Here is a 22,736-nt window from a genome sequence, read left to right as displayed (position 1 = left end):
TTGGTTAAAACACATCTGCATAATCCTTCACAGAGATTACTTAAATTCAGATCCAGATTTATTCAAGTCCCAAATGGGCAATTAATGTTACAGCACGTGATTATAAAATTACTTAAAAACTAAAAGACAAAGTAGCAAAAGTTAAAAAAAAATAAAAATACCCCACCTCAAAACAAGCATCATATATAAATCAATACATAATGTACAATAGTGTACTTCCCTTTCTTTTTCAGCCATTCAGTTGGATTGATGCTGTGTTTAGGATCATTGTCATGTTTATGAATGAAGTTCTCCCAATGTTTATCTGTCTGACAGATAACCTCACATTTCACCCTGGAATACTCTGGTACATTCAAGAGGTCATTGTCAGCACAGTGAGTGCAAAGTGTTCAGATCCTGTGGCTGCAGATACACTTAGACTATCAGACCTCCAGCATCATTTTTGCTTATTGGTACAGTTTGTTTGCATTGCTACACAAGTCTTGGCAAAAATGATGAAGAATTTTATTATTTTCTCATCTGTTGTGGGGTCTTTTTAAAAACCTAACTAATGCAATATTTATTTTAGAGAGACAATGCTTTGTACAGGGTTAGTTCCTGTCTCAGTCACGAGGCCAGCATTGGGATTTAGACTAGACAGGATGCCTCTCCATCACAGGGCAACATAGATACACAACCATGCGTGGATACACTTATACATAATGCAATTTCGAGTATTCGCTTAAACTGCCTTTTTTTTTTGGACTGTGATGGAGAAAGTTATCTGGAGTGAGAACCCATGACTAAATTGGGTGAGCTTGCAAGCTTCAGAACTAGAGTCAGGGTTTGAACCCAGAACCTTTTTGCTGCAACAGTGCTTACAGGGCAGCCGGGCATCAACCCTCTTTACATGCTCAGTCATTGCCAACATCGTTTCTTTTTGGCTGCCAATAGAAGCAGCAAAGTTGAACCGCCCTCCCCACCACCGAAATGTGTAACATCATATGTTATTTAATTTAGTTTCATATTTCATTGCATGCTGCTAAGTACAACTTTTTAAAAAATTAATTTGTGATCAGGTTATTTTTAGACAGATTACTTTCCTATGTAGCAAGATCACCAGGTCAGTGGCTCCAGGTGCCATGAATCACCCCTCAGTAACCTCTGCCCCTGCAATCATCAATCAGGAGGCGCATGGGAGTGAATCAAGCCATCTCTGCATTTGCATAACAATTCATAGGACTTTCCTTCCAGCAGATGTATGTCACAGTCCCTGTGCTTTTATTTATACTTATTGGCTAAGAAATGTTAGATTAAATCTATAAAACTAGTTTCACAGAACTGTATTATTTAATAAACCGAACAGAACATTTGTTAAACTGAGCCTGTTAATTAGTTAATTGATGGTCCACATGTCTCGTCCTTTAGGCGACTACCCAGCACCACGAGCAGTTCTGACTGGTCATGACCAGGAAGTTGTGTGTGTGTCAGTCTGCGCAGAGCTGGGCCTCGTCATCAGTGGAGCAAAAGGTCAGTGTTCTTCTTTGTCTATCCGTGTAGCTGTCATCATGGAAAAGTGGAGGACCAGAAATGTGTTAAATGTGGCTCTAAAGCAAAACTAATTCACAAGCAAACTGTACAAACAGTACATTTATTACAACAATAAACTCATCCCTGTTATCAGGTGTTTTCCACTGGGCATTAAAAACAGCAGTTGGCAAATCACTGATAAAAAACAGTCTGGACAAGTTGCTATTGCAGAATTACAGGCCAACTTTTGACAGTGTCTCAACGGTTAAACAGCTTCCTTCTCTCAGCCAACTGCTTTGACGTCGTTCAGTCCGGTTTTCCAGCTTACCACAGTATTGAGACTGCCCTCGTCAAAGTGTTCTATGACATCCACCTAAATACAGACTGTGGAAAAACCACAGTGCTGGTTTTGTTGGCCCTCAGCACAATATTTGACATGGCTGACCATGACATAAGCAGCTGGAGATTTGGATGAGACTATCTGGACCAGTACTTGACTTGCATAAAGAACAAGGATTTCTTAGGTAACTTCTCATCAGAGTGGACAGTAATTAAATACATAGTACCCCAAGAGTCAATCCAGGGATCCCTCCTGTTTAATATCTATATAGTCCTGTTTGCTCAGGTTATAAATTGTAATAAGATTAGTTACCATAATTATCCAGATGATCCACAGCTTTACTTTACAATGTCACCAAATAACTATGAGCCCATCCAAGCACTGAAGAAATGCTTGGGACAAATCAATGTGTGGATGTGTCATGCCCATCTACAGCTGAACAGAAAAAAAACTTAAGTTATTATCTTTGGACATACAGAGGAACAATCAAGAGTTGTTGTTTACTTAAAAAAGGACAATTTACGTCACATTATATGCCAGTTTTAGCCTTAAAGGCTAGTTTATTTTTATCTGTCCCTCAGGGGGCAATTAATATTAATACAACCTAAAACCAAAATAAAAATAAAACACATTGTTGTATCAACCTTCCAGAAGACTCGGGTCTTCTGGGTCTAGTTTACTCTGCATTCCCAGAACCAGAACCAAACATGGAGCAGTATTCAGCTTCTATGCACCACAAATCTGGAACAAACTTCCAGAAAACTGTAAAACAGCCAAAACACTGAGTTCCCTTAAAATAAGACTTACACCTGACCTGTTCAGAGTTGCCTTTGATTAATAACTGATTAATATATTTGATAATTATTAAATATAATAATTTTGATGGTGGCATTGGACAAAATGTAATGTTTGTTGCTTTGTTTCATAATTATATTTGTTTTTATCTTGTATAACACTGGCTGTTGCTGAAATGTGCAATAAACATAAGTATACTAATATTTGCATTCACAGCCTGACCGGTTGAAAACAATGAGAAATATGTCCAGCTCTTTTTGTTAAAACATGTACAGGTACCTCACACTGTGTTTGGGTTTGACAGAGGGTCCTTGTCTGGTCCACACCATAACCGGGGACCTTCTACGGGCCCTAGAGGGGCCAGACAACTATCAGTGCCCACGGCTCATCTCAGTGTCCAGTGAGGGTCACTGCATCATCTATTACGAGAGAGGCCGCTTCTGCAACTTCAGCATAAATGGAAAACTGCTGGCACAGATGGAGGTCAATGATTCCACCAGGGTAAAGAAAGTTGACATTAGCATACTCAATGAAAATGTCCTTACATACATACAAAGCAATTCATATCTGGGGCAAATAGGATTATGCAATCATGTTTTCTTCCTTCATACATTTTCACAATGACTAAGGGAAAAAAGAAAACTAAACACATGACCTCTTTGTTATTCTCATTGTGTACATTCTTTATTCAACTTTAGGGATTAAATTTATAAAGAACAAAACTATTTAGCTGCATATTTTACATTCTGCAGTAAAACCACAATTTTTGATAAGCCTAAGGTGGTGTGTTTAATTTCTCTGTATCCCTCCTTAAGGCAATTCTCCTGAGCAGTGATGGACACAACCTTGTGACAGGTGGAGACAACGGTGTGGTGGAAGTGTGGCAAGCTTGTGACTTTAGACAACTCTACATCTACCCCGGCTGTGATGCAGGCATCCGAGCCGTGGATCTATCACATGATCAAAGGTTAGGTTTGGGCAGTTTCATGATGGTATTTTACCTCAGAGGATGACTTTTGTTTTAGTTTCTTTTAAAACAGATTTAAATCCTACTATCAAACATGTCATATGACCCATGAGGAATGTTTTGATACTTCTCTCTACAGAGACGATGATAGCCGTTGGTATTCAAAGCTAGAGAAATAGAAAAAAATGTCAACCGTATCCAACAGGAAGCCTAGATTTGTTCTAGGTTTCATTAAGATGCTCCATCTTTTATAAACTGAAAAACTTTCCTAGTTTTTTGTGCAAATTACTGACTTCTCTCGCATCAAAATGATCAAACTAATGAAGAAATCTTTTTAATTTAAGAAAACAATAGAACAGGGAAAAGTTGAGAGCAAATCCTGTCTAACTGGGAGTGCAAAGAATAATGCATATAAAGCAGAAGCTTTATGCTGGACTCAGGTCCATGCAACTGTGGGCCAAATTTCTCAGAAATGTCATTTTTCCTCATGTCCAAAAGGGGGCAATAGTGTCAAAACTTGTAAATAGTTGGAAATTAGTTTAGAAATTCTGCTCTTTTACTGAGGACACAACGTTTCCCTTGTTTCCCCTATGGTTCCATTTGCAACAACAGGTTCCTTGATAAAAGTTTGAACATTCTCTAGCATTTGGTTCAAATGCCTAAATTCTGAGTATTAACATGTGACTGTTTGGAATCCAGTCTCTAATTCATCAAATAGTTCAGTAAAGAAATATCTGCCCTCTTTACCCAATTCACTTGGTGTGTTGATGTGTCATGTGTAGAGGAGTAAAGTGCTCATAACCTCTTTTTCTGTTGCCAATAATATACCAAGCATCTTTAAGATATTCTGCACATAATTTTAATACTATATGGTAGCAGATGTCAATTTTTGTGTCTTTTTGTGTCTGAAAAGCGAGTTTTAGAACAATTTGGAACGGTAGATTTGATTCATGCTTTTCGGCTCTAAAATAGGATGTTTTACCTTTTATTTCTTTTAAGGAGCTGCTGCTTTACTTAGTTCCACAACTTTGCCTTCACGAGTTCACTGCAAGTAAATGCAAAAGTAAAGTGGGGTTTATAACATGAGTTACAAAGAACCATTCTGCAGCGACTATTCACAATGCCTCAACGTTCAGAGCCTTGGGGTGAAGCAGTAAGAGGCTAAACTGATAAATCAGCAGCTTCAGTACATTCCAGCCAGACATGGACACAGAGGTTGCAGAAAGACATTGAACAACTAGCTGTAACCCAGTAGTTTTACTCTGCATGTTTCTCCATATGCTCTACATTACATGTTTTAAAGTATATTTATTCCCTTCTGCTACCCTTTAGGACTTTGATCACTGGCATGGCATCTGGCAGCATTGTGGCATTCAACATAGATTTCAACAGATGGCACTATGAGCATCAAAACAGGTACTGACCAGATGAAAACTTCCAACATAAAGGTTAAGAAAAAACAAAACCTGCTAACCTGTGACTGTGATGAGCAGAAGAGGATCCAAATAGCAAAGAAGGGATCAATCAGCAGGAGAACATCAAATATTTTTATGTTCATCTGACCTCAGAGGCAACCACATTCTGATTTATCTGCTGCTGTACAATCTGGACACATTGTTTTATTATTGTACCTTAACACCAGCTGTCGTCTCGAACTGAGACAAGTGGGACTGTTGTGATTATGGAGAAACTGAGGTGATGTATGCACAGATGTTAAATTCTAAATGTTTCCCTTTTAAACTGGAAAAAAGTAAAGCAACATATCAGCTGTTCACACATTTGACAGATATTTGGGAAAAGTGTAAAGAGAAAGATCTAAATGCTGGTGGCATAAGATTTTTGTTAGCGGTAAAGGTTTAATATCTAAATGCTGTGGGACAAGCCAATGAAATGAGAGGTGCCATTGTGCAAGCCATGAGTTATTGTAGTCATCACCTTAAACATTTGTTAGTAACATGGGTAAAGTTGCTGTGTGCACCTAAACAGAGGTTAATTTGTATGTTTGTGAAAAGACTAAATGTTCATATATTTGTTGTTCGTTAATATGGAAAAGTGAGTTTTAATGTAATCTTTGTGTCCTTTGTGATAAATGTTTTTAATATGCCAGCAACATTTAAATGTGACATTGCCTTTCTTTTTGTTTTTTTGTTTTGTTTTGTTTTTAAGTAGGACTATTAGTTTACATTTTTTGTTCAAAAGATGACTCAAAAAATGAAATGCTAAATTTGTTAGATGGTATCTTTTGATTTCCGTTTGTAGCAAAACTGACATTTTGAAAATGTCATTTTAATGACCATGTTATTAATGGTGCATTAGACATCAGTTCTGTTATTTAAAACCTTTGTATTTTTTATTCTTTTGCACAAATGTTTTTATCATGTTAATTCATAAACTGCACTTACCGTCAATCTGTACTCTCATAAGCAATATTTTGTTTCAGAATAGATTTAAGGAAGGTTTTCTGTTACTTGACATTAGTTATTGATGCAGATAAAGTGCTCTATTTTAGTATATTGATTAAAGCTATTAAAGCATTACTCTGCTCATTATCTGTCGATCTGTATGAACAAAAATATGCAAAGTAATAACTTTTGGTTTGTTTCTAAGCACAGGTCTTAACATAAAACCAATCTACCTAAAGCTATAATTTTGCATGCTAAGATATTAAGGCGGCACTGGGTTTACCATGTGTTCACATAAAACTCATTTCAAAAAACAATCTGTTTTTCACTTATACGGCAGTCAAATTCCATGTAGCGTTTTAATATTCATGCAGTGTTTTAATATTCCAGTTGTGCAGTGTCATTTTCATATGTTTTAATTTAAATGCAACATATTTGGAGATTGTAACTGCATTAAAAAAAAAATATGGACCTGAGTGAACTTATGTAGTGTTTCTTTAAATAAATGTAAATTGTAAATCTGAAATACAAAGGGTGGATTTTTCTGGAATAGTGTTTGGTTATGCTGCCATCTGCTGTTTGAACATGATCAGCAGTTTAAAAATGTTTTTCTTCAGGTTTTTGTTTTTTTTCAGAACAAAGTTTTTTGTTGTTGCTTTGTTTAATACAGTAATACTTTTCAGGTGGCAAGTCATGAGGCACCTAAATATTTTCACACGAGGAAAACCTATTCACCATTAATAAAAACGTTTCTTCACCAACTTGATTTCTTTGTGCTGTTTGGTACTTCCCCCAAAAAAGTCCTTTGGTGACATTACATTAATGTCAACAAATGTGTTTTAATTTTATCAATTACCATGGACAGACACTATAATGCAAACTATTCATATAGAACAACAATTGCAGGAATTTGTTCATTTTTGTTTTACAGCAAAAGAGCAGAATAGTTCCATAGTATGCACTTTATCACATGCAGGAAAGAGCCTGGAAGACAAACATTCAAAACTTTTGTCTGAGCAAAATTAATCACGTAATGAGAAAACATACAGGTCTTAAAAAAAGTACTTGCATAAATCACATTAAAATGACTATTAGTGGAAGCACTGTTCAATTCACTTAAGTGTGAAAAGTAACTCATGTTGCACCATTTAACTCCGATAGGGAGGCGTGTCAGTTGTCTGTTAGAAATACATTTGTTTTGGCATTCAAAATGGACATTTAGTATTGTGCGCTTTGTGCACCTAATTGCACTTGAGTCCAGGTGTGCCAAGGCAATGCCTTGACAAAGGTGCAATTTTCAACATACTGTGCTCCACTGAGATTCATCTGCACCACCACCATTACAAGAACTAGTTTATTAAAACTAATTTCCTTTGTGAGACAAGTTAATAGAAGTACTAGGTGTCTTTTTACAGTTCAGAATGATTTAATGAGCAGCATTTGTCAAATGTGTTTAGGAATTATGAGTCACATCTTTAGATCCCAAAGCACCATGCTTTCAAGAAATGTAACGCTGCAAGATATTAAGCTAATAATGTGATATTTGAATTGAAATTTTTGAAAGTAATATGTATGAAACGTATCAAACATGGGTTTAAATGCAAGAATTCAATAAACTTGTTCTTGTGAAAATTTAGGCAGTACTATGTTGTAACCATGAGGGGGCCCTAGTGAACTACCTCAGATGCTACCTTTCAAGAACAAATTGAAGCTGTATTTGTGGCTTAAAAAAATATTTCCACAAGACTCCAATCAGCTAATTTGAATTTTTTTTTAATCGCCATCTTCCCCCTCCCCCCCTTATAGTTGAACTATAATACCAGCTCTACTCCATTATGGTGTACTTACTCACTGAGCAAACTGATCATATACACAGATGTGGATTTTGCTCATCTTTGTACTCATGCATTACCATTTGGATAAGTACAACTACAACCCAAACTAAAATTTAAGAGAACTACATCAATGGTGAAATGATTGCAGTGCCCCTGCTAGTCCCAGTTTTTAAAGCAAAAATGAAAAAAAAAAAAAAATGAGAGAAGGCTACTGTCTGAATAAATAGGCCAAATTAGACAAACTTTTACATTTTTTGCATGCTGTCTAGCTGTGTTCATTTTATTGGGCTGTCCTTCAATTTTACAAATGCATCTTAAATTGAGAAAGTGACCAGAAAATGGGTACATTTAAGGACCAGAGACCCATTATCTCTCCAAACTTTTTCCAAATAGGAACCTGGTGTGATTCTGGACACCTATTAGAAGGGAGAAGTGGGTGAAAGAACAGTGTCAGCTGAACTTGGAGACAATTCTTCCAACTCTGGGGAGATGACAGGGTTGGCCATCTCTGAGGTGGTGGTGGCACCACTGCTGGGCAACAGTTGGGTAGAAAGCTTTACATCCTGGTGGCGTCTTCCTCGGAAAACTTGCTTCTCTTTATCAAGTGGCGTGGTCTAAGAGGGGGTGAAACAGTAGTATATATCAGGTTCTTCTCAAATCACAGAGGTAAGTTAAAAGTAAAACAAAATAAATTGTGACAAATTGATAGAGAACAAAAGGTGCTTAGCTAATCAGGCACAATGTTAAAAATGTTTGCACCCTCTATGGAGCTACAAATGTCTTGTTTGCCATTTTATAAAACTTAAATGTTTCAGATCAAACTTTAAAAAGGCAAAGATAATCTGAATGCATAAAGCAGTTTTCAAATGATATTCAGTATGAGGGGAAAAAAAAAACATATCCAAACTAAAGTAGCCTTCTGTGAATCAATTTACCCTCTTGCTGAAACATGATCTGCAAAATTATAGCACTTTGATTTTATTTCACTAGCCACACCAATGCCTGATCACTGCAGACATGTAAATAAAAAAAAATCACTTAATTTGAACCAGTGACAACACAAAATGGGCTAAATTATCCAAAAAAAGACAATTCCCCAACCTAAAGAAATGCAAGACATGGAGGAAATCCTTGATATCCATCAGGCTGGAAAGAGAAGCAAAGTCATTTGCTAGAGGCAGGTAGATTACCTACAAATTGTAGTCCAGAGTAAAACTACCACATATTCAGACTCCAAGTAAAAGGTATCCAATAAATTAATACATAAAATAAGTACCAAGTAAGTGATCATAACAGCTGATCTAATAATAAAACAAATCAATTAGCAAAGTTTAAGTAGACACTTTGTTAATCCCCCTCATCCCATAAAACATTTAGAAATGTTAGAACAGGATAAAATGCTTCCAGTTACAATGTATAGAGTTTATTATACATTTATTTGATCTCCAAATGGCACAAATGCTTCAGCAGTTAAACATAGCAATACAATAAAATGTGTTAAACAAGAGGTCTCATTTAATAAACTGTAGGTTCATGTTAAAGTTTATTCTTCATTCTGTGAAGTTACTCACAGAGGGTAGACAATCCAGGAGCCACTTTGCTGCTTCTGGACATATTGTAGAAAATATTAAAAACAGAAATTCCACTCCAATAGAAATCCTTAAGCAGAATGTTTGGCTTAGAAAGTTGGGTTATGTAGTGTGACAAAAACCCAACCACTCAGGTTTATGGAGTAATTACTTTCAAAACTGCTTTTCAAGTATGCCATAAAAATAGTTTGATGATCTAAAGAATTTAAGCGTGACAAAAAATGTAAAAACACAAGATATAAGGGGGAAATACAGTTTTTGTGACACTTGACAGCGCTTCTTGCAAACAGAATTTAAATCACCTCAGAAGGTTTTCTGAATCATTAAATTCAGTTTCTATTGTAAAGGTAACTTAGTGTAATGTGAGAAAATATCACAGTAAACTGTGTCATGAAGAAGAACAGCTGCAGCCCAAACAGCCCAAATGAGATGAGGTAAACTGATGAGGTATGAAAATGATTAAGATGATGGGCGTGGGTCAAATCCATGGGGAATGGGAAATGGAGACTGCCAGCACTTTGCCATGGAAGCACTCACTGCACTTTAGCACTTTGCTGTGTCATACCTTATCCAACACAATCCTGGATTCTGGTTGTGATCCAAAGACCCTGACTTCTGGATGGTTAAGTCCTGGTCCAGTAAAGCAGAGGGAGATGAACTCAGTGGATCACCTTGAACTCAAAGCATCGCTGGCCAAATTGTCAGTAAGGTGTCCAACTTTAGTTTCCTATTAAAGTTACTACTTCACTGGCAAAAGAATTACAAGTAATCTATTTTTTCTTTATTTTACAACTTCACATGAAAACTCACAAATTGTTCACTACATAAGAAAAAAATACCATTCAGCATCTCTTCCATCAATAAATAAGCAGTTGAAAAATTCAGTAGTTTCCTATAAAGTAACATCTTGTACACCTAATGACTATAAGCATAATTTATGTGCAGGATGTTGAAGCAACAGTGCCGACAGTCCAGCTAGACAGGATGGCAGCATGAGGCAAAAAAGAAAAAGAAAAACACATGGTAGCATGACTAGGATCTAGTGGAGCTGCTGTGGTAGAGGGAAACGAAGTAGCTGCAGAGTAGAAATGCCATAATATTCAACTGATTCTTTAATTCAAATTTAAAGCACATGGAGCTAAGAACAATATATAGTCAGAAGAAGAGCCGCAATCCAAAAAGAAAAATATACCACACACACTTTGGGTTGTCAGTAAGTTTACATTTCAGAGGCATTTAATATCAAGGCTTTCACAGATGGGGGGACGGGGAGGAAGTATCAAGAGTAGATAGAGCAACGTTTTAAGTGAAGTCCTTTATGTTTAAACAAGAATAATATTTTCTATGAACTTGTAGGGTGGATTATACATTTTAAGATTACATTGAAATAGGGGGGAAATTTTATTTTTTTTATGGAATTTATTAACAAAATATTTAGCCAAAAGCTGTTTGCGATGTTTACTACTTCATTTTCAACTAAAAAAATCACTTTGATAATGCAAAATGTAAATGTTATAATTATAAGAAATCCAATCCAAGTGAAAATGGGAATTTCTATGTTTTTATTTATATGCAGTATTAAAAAAGTCAAGTCTTTTCAACTACAAGCAGTGATCCCCTAAAGGCAATATCTGTAATCGGTGATATGAGAAATTTGTTTTATCAAAAAATAAATAAGATTCTGCTAAAAATTTAATTGCACCGTGAGGCCTACTTTCGGACTACGTTGAATCCTAATGGTTTCCTTTTTGAATGATAAAGCATGCAAAGCAAGGCAGCAAAAAAGAAAAATCAAAATCAGCAAAAAAAAACTAAACAAAACAAAACAAAAAAAAACGCATTCACTGAGGAAAAAAAAATTACAAGCAAACTTTGCATTGAGTTTCTAATTAGTTCTTACTGTAATTATTGACACTCCTGCTGCAGTGCCGTTGAGCTTGGGTCCATAATTAAAATGCTTCTTGATTTTTCCAGCCACAGCAAGCTGGTGCCCCTTTTCTGACAGACTGTCACCCTGAAAAATACAGACATTGCTTAGCAACTTAGCTTGAGTTTCGGTAATACATGTTTGCAGTGATTTACTGAACTTACATTGACCCAGGGATTATCCAGCACTTGTACAGCTGTGTATCTTTGATCCACAACTACCTGCAGCATGCCAGTGATCAGAGCCTAGAGATAAATGTGTTACCCATAAATATCTTGGAACATAATGAGAAAATCTGGTCTGACAGATTGTGAAGCATATTCATGGTAAAAGTCAACTTCCAGGCAACCTTGGCAGATTCAGATACATTGTCCCAGTATGGTGCTGGAAATTCAAGATGACCTTTTAGAATCTCTTCAAAGAGGGCCTCCTGGTCTTCACCACTGCTGCAAAAACAAAATGCACAGTTTAAAAAAAAAAAAAGGGGAGAAAAAAACATTTCACAACTGCAAAAGCATACATCAATTAGTGATTATTTTTACTTGATGTAATAATAATAATAAAAAGCACATACCCACGGAAAGGAGGAAAGCCACAGACCAGTATGTAAGTGATGACGCCCGCTGCCCATATATCAACCTTGAGGCCGTATCTGAAGTTACAAAATGAAACATCAGGTTGAAGAAAAACATACATTACAGTTGTTTTGGCCCCACAAACCACATTCGACCTTACCCCGTTTCAGCAACAATCTCTGGTGCTACATAAGTTGGCGTTCCACAAACAGCATAAAGAGGACCATTGACAACAGTAGCCAAGCCAAAGTCTCCCAGTTTCAGAGATTTACTACCATCTAGATGTTCGTACACCTGTGTGACAAGAATGGGCAAAAATGATGAGCAAAGCCCCTACTTGGTGAGACTGAAAACAAAAAATATTGCTTCTAAGCACGTTTAATATTTATACTTAATTTTGCATTGCCAATAAAAGCTGTATACCAGTTGTGAGAATATACAGATAAGCTGCGCTGAAACGTTAAAGCGAATCTTAAAGATTATTTTTGACAGAAACATTATCTGAGGTTAAACTGTAAGCTTCATGCATTACATCTCCAAATAACTGGAGGTTTTTACAGTGTTAAATCAAGGGGAAAAAAACAAACTTGTTGGTTTAGAGATATTGAGCTAAACAATTTTCAGCATAGAAAAAAAAACAAAAACTTATTTTAGGCTTGGATGAGAAAAAGGTAATCCAGCAATTCAATCCAAAAAATTAAAACAAAGATACATTTACCAAAATTAGGTCTATTTCAGGTGTATTTTTTAAAATTAAAACCCCAGATTTCTTTCTTTGAAAACATTATTGCATAACGATTTAAAAAGATTTTTAATCCACAATTTTTTACATTATAGATGACACATCCATGTGGAATAAAGCTGACTTGACAGCTGCCCAGCAGACAGTCAGTGACACATTCTCAAAGCAGGATAAGGTTTTTATAAATGCTTATTCCTCAGGATGTGCATTAAGACAGGCTTTATTAAGTACCACTTACCAAGAGATTTTCTGGTTTTATGTCTCTGTGCACAATATTGAGATTGTGGAGGTACTTGATGGCGCTTGCCAAGTTGAACAGCATACAACTGGCATCTCGCTCTGTGTATCTGCTGGAGGAGGTAATGGCATCAAAGAGATCTCCTCCCTGGATAAAAAGTTTTTAAAATGCAAATAATTACTACATGATTATGTAAACTTCCTGAAAGTGATTAATCATATTCTAAACATAACATGTATCAATACAACCTTTCAGGAAAGTAGCTTTGAACCTACATTTACTGATGTATTCACCTATAATCTATTTAACTTAGAAATGCAAAGTACCTTCACCAGCTCCATTACAAGATAGAGATCTCTGCGGGTGTCCATTTCCTCGATTAAGAGGACAATGTTTGGATGTTTCACACGCCTCAGGATGGACACTTCACTCTGTATCATGTGTTCCTGAATGATGCAGAAAAGGAAAGCACATAACTTAAGAATAATTCAGCATTTAAAACATCAGTTTCACAAAGATGTTTAATCCCTGTGCCCCAAACACACACAAAGTAAAATACTAAAGAACGACAAATTAGCACGAATTTTGTGATTTGATGTGATTCTAGAGAAAGAAAAATGCCTACCTTTCCCTTACATTTGTCTTTGCTGATTATTTTTAAAGCGTACTCTCTTCCAGTTGATCTTTCTACACATTCACGAACCACAGCAAAGTTTCCATCCCCTAAAATCCTTCCAACTTTGTATCTGTCTGCTATGGAGGTAGGAACTGGGGAACATTCTTCCACTGGCTCAACTGAGTGAGAAAACATATCTATAATTTCTGAAACATATGGAATAATGTGTAGTTTTTTTTATGTCACTACCCCACCTTCACTGTTGGGACCATCTCCTTCATCCATGGAGCTGCATACCTTGGTAGAGGCTAACGAGAGTGAAGAGCCACTGTACTGGGATCCCTAAAAACAGGAGGGGGGATCCCCAAATGATCACATCATAAAAAATAATGGCAACACTTTCTAAAGGCTTTAGGAAGAAAAGCTTCAAAAACTCAAATTACATCGAGTCCAAACACAGAAAAGACAAAAACGTGATGCAGAACTGATACACGAGACCCCAATAAGCAATAGAGGACAATTTCAGGAAAATATTTAACTACAATACTATAAATGAAATTGTAATTTAGAGAATTTACATTATATACAAATTAAGTTGCACACAAATTCACAGAGCATGAAAAATTATGTCTGTTATTAATTACACCCTGGCATCCCTTTGCATTATGGTTGTAATTTGAACAATGTTGCAAATCTGCAGGTATATGTGATTCTTGCAAAACAACAACAACAAAAAAAAAAAAAAAAAAAGTAAGAAAATTTAAGAAAAGGCCAATCAAAACCTGCAAGGGAACAACAAAAAAAAGGCCCCAAATTCTTTAAACGTCCATAAATAAACATTTTTGTTTAATTACATCCCCCTAATATTCACCGTCTTAATTCACAACATTTTAAAACATTCCAGGGTCTACACAAAACCTTACTGCTGTAATATATTATCCCAAATATTTTAGTGCCTAAAGCAAATGAATGTTGATCCGCACAGATGAAAATACAATAAACAGTAACTATGAAATGCCCATTTCAGACAAATAAGCATCTCTGGATGCAGTTTCTATGCCATCGTACATGTAACAAAGAAAACAGCAAAGTGCAACAGTATCATTATAGTACAACAGAAACCTGATAATCTAAGACAAAAGAGCCCTTTCAAAGCATGACATATGGCATAGACAAAAGGTTTAGAAATCATTTGACTATGGGCACAAGATAAGCTCAAGACAAGAAAAAAAAGTAAATATTCAACGACAGCACATAAGTAGTTCTCCATTCTACAAACTTTGGCTGTTATTACCTGTCGTCTTCGGAGGCTAGCAGGACTGGTTAAAATGGGACTTGGAGATTTTCCAGAACGAGGTGTAGAAAGCGTACTGCCCGCAGTGCCATTTGCTGTTAAGACGGCAAAAAAAGACTGATAAGGAACCAAAACATGGGAAGTTCAAGTTTTAATTATTAAACTTATAAACACACATTTACCTGATCCGGCAGGTGAGGGAGACTTGCTTCTGCGAGACATTCCACCAGTTCTCGGCAAGGAACGACCATGAACTGTGGGGAGTCGGCCATATGACGACGACTTTGTCACCCTGCATTCTGGTGAGGAAAAATACATTCAAAGCATGAAATGTGTTTTACCATTCAAGGTGATTAAGATTCTATTTAGAATAAGCAATCATTCTGAGACATGAAGTGGAATCTGGAAAAAAAGATTCTGGACAAAACTAGGTCAAAAATGGAGGGGAAGAAGTATTGCCTGCAGACACACACACCTCATTCCAAGTATAGAACTAGATCAGTCAGTGAAAATATCATCTGCATTCAGAGGTTGGCATATTTCCAGCAAATCTCCTCAGACCAGATTAAATTACCTCTGAGCTGTGTTTAAGCAGCAAATATACTGTGCAAAGGTTAACATACTTTCCCACAACATAACTTAGTATAAAACAATCTACAGTGCAGTGAAAAACAGTTAGACACAAGTTAGTGCAAGATGATTTGATGTGAGAAGAGGGAACACAATATTACAATGCTAAATAAAAGACGCATTAAAGAATTATCTGGGAAATGGGGAGAAAAAAATTTTTAGCTTGCCAAGCATTTATATAGGACACAAACAAAGATACTTAAACATGTTTATGAACTGAAAGTCAATATCACATTTAGCCCACTCAAATCCTTATAGACGTACTACTTACCATTTTCATCCAAATTGAAATCATCTTGATAGCGAAACTTTTCAGGACCACAAGCAATAAAAATGTCATCTTCTGCAAAAAAGTCCTGAAGACATGTGATCTGTCAAAGAGATTTAAAACAGGATTCTTAAAAACTACTCTTCAAAGAAAATACCCTATTTTCCATAGAGGTTAATGTTTTTATGTCAACTGATTTTAGCTTTTGACATTTCAAAAGTATTAATTGTTCAGTTTAAATTGGTCAAATGGCTTTTTCAAGACTCAAGTCGCACTCGTCTCAGGACTTGTAAGCCTACCTTTGGACTCAAGTAGAAAGACTTTTGACTAGCAAAACACTCATTTGGTCCCATCTCTGGGTGATACGGCGTTAAAATGTGCAGTGTAATTACCCTTTATTGCCTGGGATCGTGTAAAAAAAACAAAACAAAAAAAACAACTCTGACATCCATACCTGATAATGTCAAAACAATATTGTTCTGAAGGTGAAAGCAAAGAAAATGTCTCATGATTGAAGACCTTTGAAATGTGTATCTCTATTCTGAAATGTCAGTGAGCACCAATCACCCATTAAAAAAAATAAATAAAATAAAACAGATAAATGCATGATTTTTCTGTTTTTAGCATCGTTTCTAAATCAATCTAGCTGCACTTCACAAGAGTCTATTATGTACAATTTGTTGCACCCTAATTTCTGACAAGTCTGACTGTAAAAATATTGGTGACATATGACCAATAAATGCTTCTATTCATAAAAAAAGACACTATTCTGAGTTTGCAACCCATACACACAACCTTTATCAGCTCTGCTTTTTGAAATGCTACCATCTTTCTGTTGTGCATTTTACTCTTTAAAACAAAATGATTTTCAGTTGATACACTTAGGAAAAACTAACATTTTTAAAGAGCTCATGCTAAAAGACATTTCCACTTTTCCTAAATAGGATGGTTTGAGTCAAACTGTATAAGAGTTTGACAAAATTAAGTTGTTCATTGTCTAAATAGCTAGACATGCACAAGACATTCCCCACTGGCTTAGATATTCCTTTTGAAAAATATAAAACCCATATAAAGTGTGGGAATGCTAAGGCCTTGCCAGACTGTCAACATGTAAAAATAAACTATAAAGCATGAACTAAAATCTCCTCACCATCACATATTTCATGAATTTTAGAAACATCCAGTATGCATCAAAAGTATGACCCGTTTGTTTAATAAAGGTTAAAGAACCATGAAAACTCCCCCTTTGATGACAGCGGGTGATCATCTGGCCATCTGTTGGCACAACATGACATAGCAAGCACTGAATAAAGAACACAAAATGGCAGAGATCAAATTTACTAAACAGTGTAATAAACCCACAAAGTACTCACACCATTAGAGAAACTTAGAAAAAAAATCTTAAAGAATCATAATTGTATACAAGACAAGTAGTTTCTTTGGGACTGAGGAGGGCGATTCTTGGGAATGACCCACTTCTCTAGGTACAACCTGCTAGTACCTGGTTGGAATCCTTATCGCCTTCAGAATTGCCTTTTGTTTTCTTCTTGGCATGGATTAGGAAATAAAAGATGTTGGAAACATCCTTCTTGAAAATGAGTGGCAGTCAACTATATATCCATAATGAAAATCTGCTAAAGGTAACCTGTTTAAAATCAGCTGACTGTAAAGGTCACTTACTTCCCTTTCATGACAAGGAGACCAGTTTGAGATGATTTGAGCTTTGTGACATGGTGCTTGATCTTACTGAAAGTAGCCATCACCTACTGTAGCCCATCTGTTCCACTTTGTGTGCTCCAATATGGTATTCTTTATACTTTGGTTAGAACAGGTAATCATTTAAACCACATTTTCCTTTTAAATGTGTCCAAAAAAAAAGAAAAAAGTAAATTTTCCTCTGGCCACTAACATCCAGTGAGCACACAACTATTGCTCACTAGATATCTTCTCCATTTACAGTCAGTCCCTCTTGACTGACCATCTTAAGAGATGGTCGTATGTCAAAAATCCAATAGCTCAGCAGTTTTTTTAAATGCTCATATTAGCCAATCTGGCATCAACAACCAATCCATATTCAAAGTCGAGTTACCCCACTGCTCCATTTGAACTTCTGAAATGAGGCTTCATCACATTTAGATGATAAATGCTTTGAATTGCTGTTTCCAAAAGATTGAACAAGTGTATGTCAGGGACATTCAAGTTAATGGCAACAATAAAGTTCAATGGTTTAGTTCACTCCTGACTTTAAAAAGATGTGTCCCCAAGTATGTTCTATGGCATTGCAAAACAAAAACTAAACACATTAACGTCAGACACAGTCATGCTGCCATATGCACAAAACGGCAGAAAGTAAAACGCAGATGAATCCTGCCACTAACTCACATGCTCACTGCTCTGCTGCAGAGACTGTTACTTAGCAACCACTTCAAGAAACCATTCATCCCAGTGTTACAGCTAAAACAGAAAGCACACAGGACAGAGTTTTTGAAGTGAATTTTAAAGGAGTTACTATTTTTATGGGATGCTTAATCAAGCTTTTTATTAGTTGCCACATTCCTTTCCCTTAAAAACAGGCAACCTCCTGGAATATTATAATTTCAAGAGCTTTCAATAGTAGTATTTGGGTATACTGTGGCTGGCTAATCAAGCAATGTAAATACATGTCAATAACCATTGTGCAAAAAGTACTTTTCTGGAAATACTTCAATATTTAGGAGACTAATCTGAAATCAGATTGCATGGTTCCATCTAACAGTGTTCTGTTGTTGTAGGGATATGGGATGGAGACCTAGAAACCCATTTCTGGTAATACATTTAGCAATTATTCCCAGGTGATTTTTAACGTACTGTGCTCCGTCTTTGAGTAAGAAAGAAACTGCAAGAGGGATGACAGGAAAAAAAAAAAAAAAAACATCCAGAAAACCTTCAGTACAGCAGTAGTCCAAAGCTGTACTGAGCTTTGGACTACTGGTCCATTTAGAAAATCAGAATGGATCAAGCTTATCCCCACGTCATTCAAGTACTGTAAATATCAATTTCCCATAGATCATACCTTGGTAAAACTAAAAGCGGAACTAACTAATGCACATAGGCCATTTACTCCCATTCAAGCAATTAATCTTTTAGAAGGTAGATGGAAAAAAAAAAAAAAAAAAAGCATAAGAGTACTCTACAATACAGAGCACTTAGTTGTTGGACTTTCTTATACGACTTTAAATGCAAAACATCCAGAACTAACATATAGCTAGCTGAACTTATAACAATATTGATAAAGTTTAATGAAATTTACGTTTTTGATAATCCTATTAATGTCGATCATCAAAACTGAAGTTTCATAGACGATTGATTCCAGTGACCGGAAGGGTCAATGTGCAACCTCTTCAACTTGAAATGACAGACTCATATTTCTGAGTAACATTTTACAATCTTGAAGATGATGGCAACATAAATATTTGAATATCCACTGTAGGCAAGGAGAGCACTAAAACTGAGTACAAACACAACCCGTCATAAAGTAAAATATTTTTTCGGAAACAAGAAAAAAAAAAAAAAAGAATGACTCCATTGATGCCAAAGGGTTCCTAAGCTTTTGTGACATTAAAGATATCTCTGTTTTACCCAGTTTGCAAATGTATATAAAATAACTAAATGAACAAACTCAAAACTTGAGTTTTACAGAACAAGAGAAAATTAACACCTACCATTTTGCCATCAACAGTATATAGCCTTTTGACGACCCCAGAGTCCAGCTTGATGGCATCTGTGATGTCACTCATGACTTGATCAAAGGAGTGTGCCGTCTTCCTGTTGAGCAAGACCCGAACAGCTTTGCGAGGTTTGACTCCACTGCGGACAATCGTCACCAGTTTGGGCTTTATGAAGTCTTTGGTCTCCCTGGTTTCTGGGGATCCAGCCATGGCGCTGCCAAGGGAAGAAGGATCGCGGACAGAAGCTGCAGTCCTGGCGCCAACTGCCCAGTTGGGATTCACATTCTTCGTATAGTCTAGTTTCTTGAAAGGCTCTATAGATGCACAAACATAGCTTTCTCCTGCAGAAAGTTGGAATAGAAAAGCTAAAATACAAGTATGAAACATAATGCTAAAATGTGACAATGATTGAATAAAGAGCCGAGTATGAGCACATGTTCTTAGATGGCCGTGCCATTTTGTTTACATCATGCACTTTCCGACTTGGTTGGACTATAATGTTTGCACTTAAGATAGCTGACATAACTTGCCTATGATTCAATATAAATTAAAATTTTTAAACAAAGTTACAACAAAAGGGCACAAACTCACCTTCCACCAGCTGTTCTATGTTGGTAATCTTGGTTACTCCGTCAACAGTATATATGGTCCTCACTCCTTGGGGCAAGTTGACATTATCTGAGAGAGATCTAGTGAGATCTGCAAGGAGAGCATCTAGTGATCTAAATCTCTCCTGAGAAATGGCATACACAATCCCTTTAAAGTAGCGGTCACCGTTGCGGTAGAAACGAATCTTCTTGGCCTTTTTTTCTAAGCTCAGTGCTTGCAGTGTCCTGGTTCTGTAAAGGCTGCAGTGAGCACTATGAGTTGGACTAGGGAGACCATTCCCTCTGGAGCCCCTTCGAGTGTATCTCTGAGACTTGTCCCGCTCATCAAAATGCTCCAGGTCCATGACTGCTGAATTACACCCTAAAATAAAAAAGGAACAAACAAACAAAAAAAGAAAATCTTTAAAAAAAAAATAAAAATCCTTTATCTGAAACTGACTAAAACCCACCACATTAGAACCATGTTTTGTGACAGGCTATATTCTCATTCCGATTTGTGCAAGCTCTAATGCTGCAACTGTTCCTAGTAAACATAAAGAAGCATGTCACACCCATCTAATGCTCCCTGGTGTCTCATAATATAAACAGTGTAAAATTAAATACATATTTTAGACAATTATTAAATGGACATAACTACCCAAATTATTTTTCAGAAGAAAAATTATAGTAAACTAAACACGAATAGAAAATAAATGGTAAAATAAATAAATAAAAAAAAATCTAATTCCATTGCAGTCCCTTACCTTGGAGGTGAGGATACAGAGGTAGGCAAAAAGGGTCTGTGCAGAAGTCTTAAATATTCTTATTTATGCGATGCCTTGGAGGAAGCATACGTCCCTTTGTTGCCCTGTGATTGTCCTTAGCCGTCCCGCTGTGTCTGTTCTGTTGTGTGTGCTCACATGCAGACTGGAGGCAGGGCAGCCGGTGTCCTCTACCCTCCCCTGCTCTTATTCCATTGCGGTGATTTAGCAGACCGCTGCAAGAACGTGCCGTCAGCATGGCCCGCGCACGTTTATGACGGAGCGCGCAAACGCAGGATGCGCGGTCACGTAAGCCATACAGTAAAATGAGGATTAAACAGAGTAACATTGTGTAGATATGAGTAGAAAGGGATACCAATCGCTCCTCCGTTTTTCTTAACATTGTGAGTTGATGCATAGAAGAAAAACTGTCATGATGTGCTTCATGCACAATCATGCGTGCATGATTGTGCATGAAGCGTTTTGGGGTACACTGGTTGAAGCATAAGCGTAACAGAATACAGGTCATTTACCCTCAAGGGTATTGTCATTTACCCTAGTGTACCAGTTTAGGTGCACTAAACAGTTTAGTGTACCTAAACTGGTACACTAGGGTAAATGACTAAACTGGGAATCAGTTTAGTGTACCTGATTTCCATTAAATCCACTCTTTCCCGCATTTTTTTCTTTTTCGTTTTTTTTTTTTTTTTTGTTGCTCTGATAATTTCATAATCAATTTATCTCGATTTAACAAATTTCATCATTAAGTCACAACACGTACTATACACGAGTGAAAAGGGAAACACCGTTCTCAATAACTGCAAAACATTTTCATGGCCGTATTCATCAAATTAATATATTGCAAATATTCTCAAAGTATACGATTTGATATTTTTTGTGTGTTCAATTGATTTATATATTTTTTTAAATTGTCCAACTTTCCTCCATGCATCTTCCTCAAACATATGAATGATGAAAAAAAAAAAACATGATAAATAACTGTTCAATTTATTCCCAAAGTTGCAGACAATCTGTGTATGTAACAAAACAAAGATAAGTATAGGTCAAATTAATGACGAAGATAGCCGAGAATGAGGTTGGCATTTTACACAAACATCTGCTTTGGCTACGACTTTGTACTTCGTTTTTAAAAGGGGTCTGTGAATTGATGACAGACATCTCTTCGGGTAAATATTTAAAGCTAAGCGCACTCTGTAATACTTCAGATTTGAAGAGGAGTTCTGAAATCCTTACCATTTGGAGCGCATGTCATAAACTCACCGTCCATTTACAAATCACTTTTACCTGTTTCACACAGGTGTAGGTGATGTGTTTAATTAACTTCATCAGACAGATTCTTGTCACGTTAAAAGCACGTGACGGCTGGCTCTCTTATCTCCGGGTGAATGATTTTCTCAAGGGTAACTAGGACTTTAAAAATATATATATTTATTAACCTTTTCAAAAGGGTGAAGATTTTGGATCCAGCTCCACTTTTATTAGTGATATTGTTTGCTCAACTATGCCAACACAAACATTAGGACTTGGCTTTAATTCAAGAGCCTTGATAAATCCTTGGAATCTTGAAGGCGGCAAATTGCTGATCAGGCGAAACATCTAAAGGTTATTAACCAACAACAGCAAAGGGGNGTATGCATCAAAAGTATGACCCGTTTGTTTAATAAAGGTTAAAGAACCATGAAAACTCCCCCTTTGATGACAGCGGGTGATCATCTGGCCATCTGTTGGCACAACATGACAAAGCAAGCACTGAATAAAGAGCACAGAATGGCAGAGATCAAATTTACTAAACAGTGTAATAAACCCACAAAGTACTCACACCATTAGAGAAACTTAGAAAAAAAATCTTAAAGAATCATAATTGTATACAAGACAAGTAGTTTCTTTGGGACTGAGGAGGGCGATTCTTGGGAATGACCCACTTCTCTAGGTA

General features: G+C 36.4%; 2 protein-coding genes across 8 annotated transcripts; one reads left to right on the top strand and one right to left on the bottom strand.

Moving 5' to 3' along the window:
• Positions 1-1,367: 1,367 nt before the first annotated feature.
• LOC103149461 (neurobeachin-like) lies at positions 1,368-6,157 on the top strand. Its single transcript, XM_016679969.1, has 4 exons — positions 1,368-1,509; positions 2,949-3,145; positions 3,460-3,611; positions 4,944-6,157. The coding sequence occupies exons 1-4, from the start codon at positions 1,383-1,385 to the stop codon at positions 5,032-5,034; spliced, it is 567 nt and encodes a 188-aa protein (XP_016535455.1). The 5' UTR covers positions 1,368-1,382; the 3' UTR covers positions 5,035-6,157.
• A 1,652-nt stretch (positions 6,158-7,809) lies between these two features.
• On the bottom strand, positions 7,810-22,138 carry LOC103149458 (serine/threonine-protein kinase DCLK1-like). 7 transcript variants are annotated; one of them, XM_016679966.1, is made up of 17 exons: positions 22,037-22,138; positions 20,786-21,018; positions 20,026-20,403; positions 19,429-19,775; positions 15,731-15,830; positions 15,006-15,128; positions 14,830-14,924; positions 13,790-13,877; positions 13,545-13,714; positions 13,246-13,365; positions 12,920-13,066; positions 12,100-12,233; positions 11,939-12,016; positions 11,714-11,810; positions 11,529-11,609; positions 11,338-11,451; positions 7,810-8,462 (listed from the first exon to the last, which is right to left on the bottom strand). In XM_016679966.1, exons 3-17 carry the CDS (start codon positions 20,384-20,386, stop codon positions 8,268-8,270), a joined length of 2,250 nt encoding a protein of 749 aa, XP_016535452.1. In that variant the 5' UTR covers positions 20,387-20,403; positions 20,786-21,018; positions 22,037-22,138; the 3' UTR covers positions 7,810-8,267. The 7 variants fall into 7 exon arrangements, with proteins under 7 accessions (XP_016535452.1, XP_016535454.1, XP_016535450.1 ...); XM_016679968.1 differs by lacking the exon at positions 20,786-21,018 and having other exon boundaries at positions 20,026-20,133; positions 20,209-20,403; positions 22,037-22,136; XM_016679967.1 differs by lacking the exon at positions 20,786-21,018 and adding an exon at positions 10,003-10,067 and having other exon boundaries at positions 8,319-8,462; positions 22,037-22,136.
• Positions 22,139-22,736: the final 598 nt, after the last annotated feature.

The sequence above is a fragment of the Poecilia formosa genome, unplaced genomic scaffold (genome assembly GCF_000485575.1).
Source record: "Poecilia formosa unplaced genomic scaffold, Poecilia_formosa-5.1.2 Scaffold228, whole genome shotgun sequence".
Taxonomy (NCBI): domain Eukaryota; kingdom Metazoa; phylum Chordata; class Actinopteri; order Cyprinodontiformes; family Poeciliidae; genus Poecilia; species Poecilia formosa.
The sequence above is the reverse complement of the archived record's forward strand: the minus strand, read 5'-3'. Positions and strand labels throughout refer to the sequence as shown.

Coding starts and splice junctions, on each gene's coding strand:
- LOC103149461 (XM_016679969.1), top strand. CDS start 1,383: ATGGTCCACATGTCTCGTCCTTTAGGCGACTACCCAGCACCACGAGCA. Junction 1,510..2,948: donor CGTCATCAGTGGAGCAAAAG/GTCAGTGTTCTT, acceptor TGGGTTTGACAG/AGGGTCCTTGTCTGGTCCAC. Junction 3,612..4,943: donor GATCTATCACATGATCAAAG/GTTAGGTTTGGG, acceptor GCTACCCTTTAG/GACTTTGATCACTGGCATGG.
- LOC103149458 (XM_016679964.1), bottom strand. CDS start 22,070: ATGGACGGTGAGTTTATGACATGCGCTCCAAATG. Junction 19,776..20,025: donor CATAGAACAGCTGGTGGAAG/GTGAGTTTGTGC, acceptor AACTTTCTGCAG/GAGAAAGCTATGTTTGTGCA. Junction 15,129..15,730: donor TTTCAATTTGGATGAAAATG/GTAAGTAGTACG, acceptor TTTCCTCACCAG/AATGCAGGGTGACAAAGTCG.